We start from the raw sequence: 12374 nt of genomic DNA on the forward strand, positions 1-12374 counted from the left end.
TATATTTAGAGATATTCTAGTATTTTGCAAAACATCTCACAATGCACTATTGATGCATAATAACGAACATTTTATAATATTTTAATTGTCTCATCATTTTAGAGAATTTGAATTTGGTAAATTTGGAAACCAAGATAAGACAAAATTTGCATTATTCTGTTGGAATGTGTTGTTTTTTATCAGTAACAAATTGTAAGATGATTAAATCATTTACATCTAACTGATCTGATTAATTAATATAATACAATAGCCTCACTATATAAGTAGTTTTACAACAGTCTTAAAATTTACAAACTTTGTGTTCCTATATTATTATGCTTTGTGATCTAAGGTTAAAAGATTATAAGAAAACTTATGACAATCACCATCTTTATGATATTTAGGGAGATTTTCTACATTTCTGACCACAAATAGCCTTGGGCATCATTTTTTCTTGAAGACCAGGGCTATGTTTGGCTACTTTGGTGTCCATTTTGGCATCCAAAAAATGCTGGCAATGGCTATAAATTTATCTAATTTTTTTTAGCTTTGGAGAAAAATTGGCAGCTTTTGTTTGGCATTTGCTGTTGTAAGTTTTATCTGTTTTAAATATTTTGAACCTACATCAGCCATTGAGTGTAAATTGCATATAAAAATTTTTGTCTTTACTCTATGGGTACTAACAGGGCTTTTTTTTGAGCCTATGGTGGATTCAGCCAGGCCTGCTACTAGGTGATGAGAGACAGCATCCAACATATCCAAAATGGATCACTCCCCAAAAAATAATACTTGGATTTGTTGACCTGTCTGGATTTGATTTTGGGTTGTACAGTACTGATGGCTTATCTGCATTTGTTATCCAACCTTCATGTGATTATTGCCCACCAGTGGTCATTGTGGATAATACTGTATCATTGAATACTGGATCAACTGCTCACAGATTCATGCCTCAGTGGGCTGGCACAAGAAGTTTTCCAAGTTTTCTTCACGTGTCTAACATCTAATAGGAGCCAGTTTTCTGTAGTTCTTTCCAGGAGGGATTTATTTTTTTTTTGGCAGATCACCCATATGTTGCATTGCCAAATCCCATTAAATCAATTGTGTGATTATTAGTCCTGATAATTACAGCATAATGATTTAAAAGAGCATTAAAGCTTAAGCAAGATTAAATGATTGTGGTAGTGATTGTGTTTGTGTGTTTAAAATGCTAATATTGTATAGTACCTGAAGAAAGATGAATAAGCTGATAATTTTTTTTCACTCAACACATACATACTGTTTGCTTGATACATCTCAGAATAAGCACACAATGCTTGCAAATCTAGATTAATTTCCATGCTTTCAGAACAAAAACTACTCACTCTACATCTTGGACTCCTGTCTAAATTAGACACCTTCTTATCAAACCTATGGGTGTCTAACGTACAGAAGTTTTACTGTATAACAAAAAGTGCTTTAGTACTATCAAGCTAGTTAGTTCATCATAGAAGTAGCAAAGTTTAACTGTTTTGCTTATTTGTAGTTAAGTTTTATCATGGAACTATGTTCCCTGTCATAACACTTAATCTTTCAAATCTAAAATGTTTATGATTTTCAGACTATTAGAATTTTATGTATGCATTTGAATTTTTAAGTTAAAGGTGAGCTAATTACTGTAGCTCAGTTTGGAATTATTTATTTGACGAATTTAGGAGTTTTTATGAAGGTTATTAATATTATGTTTTTATGATTATACCATATTTTCATCAAATGATCAGCATGCTGTATAAAAATGGGACCCAACATGCCAAACCTCAGGGTTACCGGCATACCAGTTAAACTGCAACTAAAATATAAAATTAATCAGATCTAACAAAACTAGTTGTTAATTAAACATTAAAGAAAACATTCTTCCAAGTACAATAAAAAATAACATTGTAATTTGACTGATTTAAAATCAGGAAGAGCATTTTCATTTACAAGACAATAAAACAATTAACAACTTATTGACATTAATAGAAGTAGTAGTTAGTGTGCTACACTGACCATCCACTATAACCTTAAAAATAACACCTTCCTCTCAAATTTCACACAAAGCAGATATTAATTGATGTAAGTTGGGATAACTTACAGTGAGTTTCTTAAATTTAATATGTTTATTTCTGCGTTTTTAATCAAATAACAATAAAATACACATAAAAAAAGAACTCTCAGAATTCCGAAAGTATTTTACGTTGTTAGAAAGAAGACAAAATGAAGAAATTAAACATATAATCATAGTTTTTCATATAATGCTGACAGTTTTACAGTTTTAGAATAAAAAATCATTCATTTTTATATGATGTAACTTGTTTGGTGTTTTTTTATGCCCCTTCTAGAGAGGGATGTATTGGGTTGTTCGGAAAGTAATTTCGTTTTTTTCTGTGCAAAAAAACACAATATTTTTATAATAAATAAATATTTTATTGAATTATATATTGACCATTTTGGTCAAATATATGTTGTCATCATTTCTGGTAGTAGCATGATTTCACATTCATAAAAGTTTTGATTGTTGCTTACAAAAAACTGATCCAAGTGATTTTTGACATTGTCATTTCAAGTAAATGTCTTACAATTAAAAAAAAATTTGTATAGACCGGAACAAGTAATAATTAGTGTTGCAATGAATAGTATATTCGGCCAGGAGCGTGGCTGAATAGCTGAATATTCGGCCAAATTATTCGGCTTGATTAACACACGTACAAAAATTGGTGCACAAAATTTGCATTATGGCAAGCATTATGGCCTGCTCTTTATTGACCCACTGTCACTACGCTTTGCCAATCACGTTAATTCTTGACAGTTCAGACAAGAGCATTATGGTAAGTGATGATATCAAATCTGGATAACAATGAAATGACCTACACGTGCTAATAACAGAAGAAGAACAGAGAAGGACCGCAAAGTGAAAATGTGAAAATAAATATGAAATTGAGTTGATAACATAATCGATCAAGTCGATTATGTTATCAACTCAATAAGCTACTTCAAACAAGTCGAGGCAGCTTATTTGTGCGAAATTCGCGGCTGTGAATGCCAAATAATTGTTGTCATAGACTTCGAAAAGCTAAATGCTTGTAATGAAAGTCACTTAGAATGCACAGGCAAAAGCCTGGGGTGGTTTGGGCTACCGAGCTTTTTNCCCTTAAAGATGGGACATACGAAATCGTAATATCACTGGTTTAACATTGAAATCCGTGAGTAATATAAAATCGGAGAGCGGAATAAAAATATCAAATATTTTAATGGATTTTTTTAAACTCCTGTCAACTATACAGAACTATGATAAAAACGTATCAGTAAATTCTTATCGATTGGGTTAAGTTATAAATCTACTCGTGATTCACATAATTGGGTGAGGACGGCCAAATATCTAGCAGGCAGGCAGCTAACAGCCCAGAATCGGTCCTGGATAGATTCATTGGAAGCGTTGTATGTATAGCTTCCACTATGAGGTTGGTGCTCTGTAAAGTGCATGCTCAAATGCCTATAATCTGGCTATTTTACACCATTCAAATATTTTTGTCGTGGAAGCTGTCCCGTATTGGCAATACAGCGCTTCCATTGGGAATATCTATATACGAATTTATATTTGAATATACAATAGCAATCTTATCAATTTTTTTTTTCACGTGTAGTATAGAAATTTGTAATAAGATACATTCAAATATAAATACATATTGTGTGATTATTTTCATATTTTAGAAAATACAAGGAAAGCGGCACTTCCGCTTTCAAGGATGGCACACCACTGAATCTTAGCAATGTATTTATAAAAATTAAGAACATTTTTGATCAGTTAGACTGATTTTTTTTAGTTAACAACAACATTGAATAAAAGAATACAACTTAAAAGTAGAATGTAATGTTCAAATTAAAATATGAAGAAGAAATTTAAAATAACATTAAAAAATAATAAATTTGCAAATAAAATACATAATAAATAATAATAAAAAATAATCAGTTTTATTAATTAATAATTTTTATTTACTGTAAATAATTCTGTCAATTTTGCTGGATTGACAATCTGTGATATGTTTTCTCTTTAACTGCAAATTGTCATCTTCAGGTGGCCTGAGGAATTTCAGACATATATCAAAATATTGCCATAGAGTTAAAGTCGGGTTTTCAAAAACACCATCGATAAGAATCTGCTTTCCTGCCAAAACTCTACTGTTTCCATTATAAGTTTCAGGAAGGGATGAGAAATGCAATGACTTTAAATGGGTCCCTGCTGGATAAAAAATAAGCAATTTTTCTCTCTCAGAGTGTGCAGTTTACTTTGCTTAAATAACTTTGAATTCCCTGCCTCTTCATTTTAAGAAAATTTGATTTTGTGATGTAACATGAGTCTCTTTCTTATTTAAATAAAATTTATGAATTAACTTAAATAGAATCATGAAATTTTTAATATAATATAGAAATATAATGATTATGTAATTGATTTTATGCAGTTTTTCGTTTTTTGTAAGTGAATAAAGTGTTTTTTAATAAAAAAAATTATACAATTGTGTACAAAATGGGCTTAAATTGACATGACCGAATATTACGTAATGGAAAGGAGAAATACATAGACCTTAATAGGTCAGGGAATAATGTCATAATTTGTCAGTAATGAGTAATTTCACACGAACTGGTGACCACACCTGTAATAACAAATTCAGCAGTATAATTTCAGCTCAATGAAAGTTCTATATAGGGCTGATCATAATAAACTACTGTACTGTATATCTATATTCTTGTTTTCCATGTTGTCGAAGATAACATCCTGCTGATTTGGACTTTTGTAAACTTGAACAATCTTCACTCCCTTATTAGTTTGAATTAGTAGAGGTTTGCTGTTTAATTAATATTTTATTTTATTTATGTAATTTAAGATAATGTTTGATTTTATAACTTAATTTATAAAAATCAAATCTATTAACTAATATATTTAATCGATATTTATATCCAGTATGATAACAGTAGTAGTAATTAATCTGAAATGTTTTAAAGTTTTTAGACATTTGCTAAATAAATTGGAAATTTTAGTAATTTAATTTGACTATAAACCTTAACTTCTGTGAATTAATTTTGCTATTATAGCGAGAACAGTTACAAGATCATGAGAATAGAATAGTTTGGTTACAGAAAGAATTGGATGAACATCAATCACATGCTCCAGAAAAAGGTTCCAGATCAAGATTTTTCCATGAATTTGCTGAGAAAGAAGCTTATTTGCAGTTTGAGGTGAATCAATTTACAGAAAATTTCAATTAGATTAAAGATAAATACATTGTCTATTGGTTACAAAATTTTGTGAACATTGTTTTTCATATTAAATGATTTAATAAACATTTATGGTAATTATTAATGATGCAATGAATAGTATATTCAGCCTCAGGCTGAATACTGAATATTTGGCCAAACTATTCTGCTTGATTAATGCACGTACAAAAATTGTCGAAAATACATACACTACAGTTGGTAATCAAAGACACACTCAAAATTCAACCTGAGGTCAAAGAAACTTGATGTGGGACGAAAAATAGTAACCCACTTTAATCATTCAAGTACTGCAAGAAAAACTGAAAAAAGTTCAGGAAGAGCTGAGAATAGCCAAGCATAATTTAGTGCAAGATATAACAACATGGTGGAATTCTACCTTTTATATGTTAGAAAGGCTTCTTGAACAAAAATGAGCTATTTCCCTCTATCTAACTGATACAGCAAACATATCTAATCTGACTGCAGAGCAGTGAGAGATTGTAGACCAATTACTGATATTATTAAAGCCATTTGAAGAGATAACAAAAATTACTAGCTCAAACTACTTCTGCTTATCTGAAATTATTTCCAATGTTGCTACTCTCAACCGCTACTGTGACAAGGCTGTGTCTTCTGATCTTGCATCTAAATTAAAGTCTATGGCGATTGCCATGCAACAAAGGATAAAACAACATTTTTCACAGATTGACAATAATAAAAACTACCTGATATCAACTTTGTTAGATCCAAGGTTTAAGACGAATTTCTTCACGAACCAACTGCAAAAAGAAAGAGCCCAGCAGTACATTCTGCTTGAAGATTTACTTTCAGACTATGATACCAGCAGCAATGAAAGCATGCATTCTTCTTCCGTGCAGTCTAAACGTAAAAGAAATGATGAGCCTGGACAAAGCATTTGCACATCTTTCTGGGAGTGCTATGATGAAGTAGTAGTTGCTGAGAACTTCACCAATGATGACAATGGAGTCAGAATAGCTTCGACTTCAAAGAACACCATGGCAGATGACCTTGATAAGTACTTGAGCATTAAAACTTTAAAGAGAAACGACAATCCATTTGCCTGGTGGGCTACACATAAACCTAAATTTTCTCAATTTTTAGTCAAACTGGCTGCTAAGTACTTATCAGTTCCTGCAAGCAGTGTGTATTCAGAGAGGATTTTTAGTGAAGCAGGAAACGTATACAAAGAAAAGAGGAACATACTTCTTCCCAAAAATGTGGAAAAGTTGATTTTTCTGCACCATAACTTACCACCTATTAACTTCAGTTATGATAAATAATTTTAGTAATGTACAATGAAATGAAAAAGTTAATTTAATTTTCAAGTTTATAATAAGGGATGATTTCATAAAAATGCTTTGCAGATCATTAATTTTTTTTTTTTTTTCACATTTTATGACCTAAGTTTCAATCTAATGTATCCACACAGTAACAATTTTCATACAAATTTTTTACCCTTTTTTATCCCTTTAGGATTGAATTTCATAAAATCTTTTCTTAGCATGCCTAAACTTTACAAAAGGAACACACCCTCAAATTTTTAAGTTTCTAGCACCAGTAGTTTTGACTCTGCGTTAATTATCGTATCAGGACTTGTTCTTTTATATACAAGTATATAGATGACTAAACTACATAATAAGTAGGTAGTTTTTGTTTGATTTGTTACCTTTTTTTGATCTCTTAAAAAAATAACTTAGTTATATTAATTTTCCTTTGATCTTTTACATAAATAAGCAAAAAATTGCGCTTTCTCGAACTTGAAATGTATGTTAAGCATCAATAAAAGTTACCAAAATGATTAATTTACTGTGTTTTTGTTATTTCTTACTCCTGTTTTTAGGTATTCGGTATTTGGCCGAATAGTAACTGAATATTCATTGCATCATTAGTAATTATCTTTAAATATTTGAATATATACATACTTTTATTGAGGTTCTACTAAAATATTAAATTAACACCATAATTAAAAAGTTTGGATATACTGTAAATGTAAATTGAATTATATTTGATATCCTATATTAATATACTGATTAATCTATAGATTTATATAATTATTATTATTAAATATAAATTTCATATTTTTATTACTTAGAACCTTCAAAATTAACTAGAGTATTTTTATTTGAACAAAATCATAAATTAATTAAATTTGTATGAAAAGCTTATTCTTTTTTAAGTATTATTTGTTATCAATACATTTCCAAAAATACACACACACACACACACACACACACAATCTTTTTATTAATTAATGCAACGATATTGCATCACTGGTACCACAATAGCATAACCAGTTTATACATGTTTAAGATTGAACATAAGATTAGAAATACTACTACATCTCATTTTAAATTATTATGGTTAAGCACAGTTTTGTGTATATTATAAAGACTTTTAAGTTTTGCGAGACATATATTTTGCATGAAGAGTAATGTTAACACATATTGATGTAGTAGTATATATGATTATATTATGAAATTTATGAAAAAAAATTATAATATTTACAATTTGTCAAAGTGAAATTTCCGTATATGTTGAAGGACAGGAATATAAACGCAAATGGAATTATCAACAGTGTTATAGGGGAGGTCAACTGTATACAGTAGTCTTATTTGAATAAAATAATCATTGTGTACAATGATGTTTTAATGGAAAATAATAAAAATTTCCTTTTTTTGATGAGATTGTAGTCAGAGCATTAGAACAGCAGAAAAATTGATTTATAGAGTCTTAAAAAATGAAGCAATGAACATAAAAGATGTGATTTAATTCCACAGTTGTGGAAATGGTTTACTTCCAAGGAAAAAAAAAATTGTATAAATTGAAATTTATGAAGTGTTTTATTAGATGATTATTATTAAATTAATTAAATAAACTGAATATGTNGAATAGTATATTCGGCCAGGAGCGTGGCTGAATAGCTGAATATTCGGCCAAATTATTCGGCTTGATTAACACACGTACAAAAATTGGTGCACAAAATTTGCATTATGGCAAGCATTATGGCCTGCTCTTTATTGACCCACTGTCACTACGCTTTGCCAATCACGTTAATTCTTGACAGTTCAGACAAGAGCATTATGGTAAGTGATGATATCAAATCTGGATAACAATGAAATGACCTACACGTGCTAATAACAGAAGAAGAACAGAGAAGGACCGCAAAGTGAAAATGTGAAAATAAATATGAAATTGAGTTGATAACATAATCGATCAAGTCGATTATGTTATCAACTCAATAAGCTACTTCAAACAAGTCGAGGCAGCTTATTTGTGCGAAATTCGCGGCTGTGAATGCCAAATAATTGTTGTCATAGACTTCGAAAAGCTAAATGCTTGTAATGAAAGTCACTTAGAATGCACAGGCAAAAGCCTGGGGTGGTTTGGGCTACCGAGCTTTTTCAAATCTGTGAAATCATAACTGTGACTTATACCGACATCCTATTTGTCTCTTTTCTTCGTTATCACCAGGCTATGAGTCACGTAATTGTAAAATGGGAAATCTATGACGGAAAAGTGACGAATCTAAAGTATCGTGAGCGAGCGCGTATTATATAGACTAGAGCAATAGAAGAAAGAGAAAGGGAAGAGCACTTAAAAAGAAGGATAGGCAGGGTCAGACCCTCAGATGTGCGACAATTCTCGAACGAATAGGTGTGTACATGTGCTGATCTTTGTAATTGTAAATTGTGAATACAAGTGACTAATATTATGTTCTTTTTTATTTTGTGCATGTTATAAGTTATAAATAAATATAAACAAACAACACTAACCCAATAACATTAAATCTAAATACTAAAATGATTAATTTACTGTTTTTGTTATTTCTAATTCCTGTTTTTAGGTATTTGGTATTCGGCTGAATACCGAATATTTAATCAGTATTCGGCCGAATACTGAATAGTAATCGAATATTCGTTACATCACTAGTAATAATCTGAGTGTGCTCCATCTGGCAAATATGGTTGGTGTGATAGCACATCCCATATAAGTTATAATAGTTTCTGATGAGTTACCAAACTTGTATGAAATTTGACATTATTGTGGTAAAACACTACACCTGTTTTGTTGATCAATTCTGGCTTGCCTTTCTGTTTGATGATATTACTCAATTTGTTTACTCGATGGCAGTACACTTTTGCATTAATTGTTAAATTGTCTGGTAGAAGCTCCAAAAAAAATTTTCTTAAAATCCCACCAAAGAGAGCATCTTTCTTTAAGAACATGTGGAACCCATATGTCGAGCTTTGAAACGAAACCAATTTGTTTCAAGTAACCATAAACGGTTCAATTTGACAAATTTAATCTCTTAGTGATTTCATTGTTGTTATTCGCAGTTTGCTTCAATCAGTACCTTTATTTTGTTTTCATTGGCTTCAACTGGCCATCCAGAACGTGGGTCCATCTTCAATATTGAAATTGCCAGAACGAAATTTTGTAAACCAGTTTTGGCACTGTTGTTCTGTCAATACATCTTCTCCATACACGTCACACAATTTTTTTCTCGCTTGAACAGCATTCTTACCTTTTTGGTAATAAAAGAGCAAAATATGCCGAAAATGCTGCTTTCAATCTTCTATATTTGATGGGACACAAAAAAACAATTGCACAAAATCAAACAAAACTTTTTACAAATAAGCCTTAAAATGCTAGCTGTCAAAATATACAATGATAATACAGTTTAGTGTGGTGTGTAGAAGACAAACAATAAATTACAAAGTTGTAACGATTAAAAAAAGGATTTATTTTTACTTTACTTTCACGTGGTCCTACATACACTCGGTTTTTTAGGATCCCAAACTATGTAGTTCTTATATATCCAATACAGTCCAATATATCCTTTATATTAACAAAGGCGGGTGACAAGTCTTCACGACAAACAAAAAGCTTACTTTGAGATATATCTCTGTAATATTATGATTAACTTAAACAATCTTAACCTAACTTATATGCTAAAGAAGAAGAGTGAAAGAGAAGAAATATGAAGGGATAAGAAAAGTATAAGAGAAAGGTTGGTGGGGTACCCGGGTATTTCGAAAGCCACCAATCTCCTTGACGTTGGAACTTGTGCTCAATTCGCTTTCCTCTTGGTTCCTTTCTGTACCAGCTCTTGAAAATTCAAGGTATTCTCAAAGTCTCAATCTTAGCATCAGTCCAGTTCGTTCGTTCTCAGACGACCTCAAGTCTGCTCTTTGTCCCACTTGGCGACAACTTCGACCTGTCCTTTTCTTTGTCTGCTCTCCTTGGACGCTGTCCAGAAAATGTCCCTTTCTCTTTCCTTGATGCCTTCGGGGGATTTTTTGTTTTTCTTTGTTTCCTCTTTTTGTTCTTGGACAAAGGTTGCCCCCACCCATAGAGAAAGAATAAATGAGAAAGTTCTAGAAACAGAGACGTGAAAGACAAAGGATTTAGATTAATATAAAACTTATATTTAACCCCTATGTACATAGGGATGGAGTACTGCCACATTAGAATGAAAATGGTGGGAAAAATACAACTAATCCATCTAGTGGTAAAAAAAAATTGAAATTACTTTCCGAACAACCCAATATAACCTCACTTAAACTGGCATGCCAGCTTTTACCATATGAAAATATCTGATTTCCTGGTCTCCCAGATAGACCGGCATGTCAGTCATTCCACAAAAATATGGTAAGATCTAACTAAATTGTTTGAAATATTAATTACAGTAAACAAAAGACAAAAATTAAAAAGCCAATATTTGGCTAATAGTGGCAACAATTATGTCATAAACTTTATTTGGTTTCTTTTATAATTAGCCATCATAAAATATATTTATTTTAAGATTATTAAATATAAAATTTAATATTATATAATTAATGAAAATTTATAAAAATTTAACATTGTCACTAATAATAATCATTTCCCAATACTTTATTTTATGAACCAAGATTTTTATTTTGACTGAATTATAGTGATTCCAAAGAACTTCAGAGCTGGGTAGATACATTGAATCTGGTAGCTGCTAGTCTTTCAGCACCTCCATTAGCAAGTGCTGTAGGTTCACAGAAGAAGTTTCAAAGGCCTCTGTTACCTGTTAGTCATACAAAATTAAATCTTGTAAGTGTATTTTAAAAATTTAAGGATCTTTGATTATTTACTATCTAATTTAGTTAAAACCTTTAATATTAGAATAATTAATAAATTTCACAATAAATATTTTATATTTTTTCTAAATATTTTTATATTATGAAAAAAATAATAAAATTTATGAAAGCTAACTGTACATCATAATTAGAAAGCTTAATAATTATAACAAAATATGAATTTGATTTTGTTTTTCTTTTATTGATTATTTTCTTAACTTTTTATTTTAAAAGTTTTTGTATAAAGTCTTAAAAAATTAAAGATACATTTTCATTATATAAAGTAAAAGTCAAAAGGAAATATCATTCTTTGATTGCTTTTGACACAAAAAAAATTACCTTTGTAATCTTAGCAGTGGCGTGCCATGACATTTGATGATAGGGAAGCTGTGTTTCTGTAAGAAGCCGACTTCCAAGGGCAATCAGTTAATTGCGCATCAGTGATGGTCTAGGGTCCATTTGTATTGTTTATTTGATAAGCCAGTAAAAACCGTAGACTTTTCTAAATGTATTTTTAATACAGTAGATCCCCCTATAAGACGGTAGATACGTTCTGTTCTTTATGAATCCGATTTTGTAGGAATCACAGCCAATCACAGCTCGACACATGTGAAGTTTACAGACTACAGCTGTTTGAAAGGTTTTCTTCCATAAAATTAATCGATTCCAGACTAATCTGACTCAACATTTCCAAAATACGTATATTTTTTTTGGAAATAATCCGTATAAACTACGCTATAAACAAAAAATTATAGGATTACTTACCGAGTGTGCACCATTCGACATCGCCATTGCTCAAGCTTGTTTTCATCGCAGAACAACTCAGCAAACCGCGGCCATGATTTCTGATGTTATTTTTCTGCGAAAACTTCGCTGAACTTTGGAGACATCATTAATATAAATAATTTTAATTGCCGTTGAATAAGAAATGTTTCTTTCACAAGAAATGTATAAAATTACAGTACTGTATTAGACTTACGGTACCTAATTTACATACTG

At 30.7% G+C, this 12374-nt stretch overlaps 2 protein-coding genes across 2 annotated transcripts in view; both read left to right on the top strand.

The window, feature by feature from the left end:
* Positions 1-11349, top strand: part of LOC111630187 — a gene marked incomplete at its 3' end in the record, with an annotated part of 202614 nt that extends 191265 nt beyond the window's left edge. Inside the window, exon 10 of the mRNA XM_023374249.1 lies at positions 11205-11349. Coding sequence (XP_023230017.1) covers positions 11205-11349 — 145 coding nt within the window. The remainder of the gene's footprint in view (positions 1-11204) is intronic.
* On the top strand, positions 5027-6580 carry LOC111630183 (zinc finger BED domain-containing protein 6-like). Its single transcript, XM_023374243.1, has one exon. The coding sequence runs from the start codon at positions 5907-5909 to the stop codon at positions 6546-6548; it is 642 nt and encodes a 213-aa protein (XP_023230011.1). The 5' UTR covers positions 5027-5906; the 3' UTR covers positions 6549-6580.
* Positions 11350-12374: the final 1025 nt, after the last annotated feature.

The sequence above is a fragment of the Centruroides sculpturatus genome, unplaced genomic scaffold (genome assembly GCF_000671375.1).
Source record: "Centruroides sculpturatus isolate CEXI.00-Female unplaced genomic scaffold, Cexi_2.0 scaffold577, whole genome shotgun sequence".
Lineage (NCBI taxonomy): Eukaryota > Metazoa > Arthropoda > Arachnida > Scorpiones > Buthidae > Centruroides > Centruroides sculpturatus.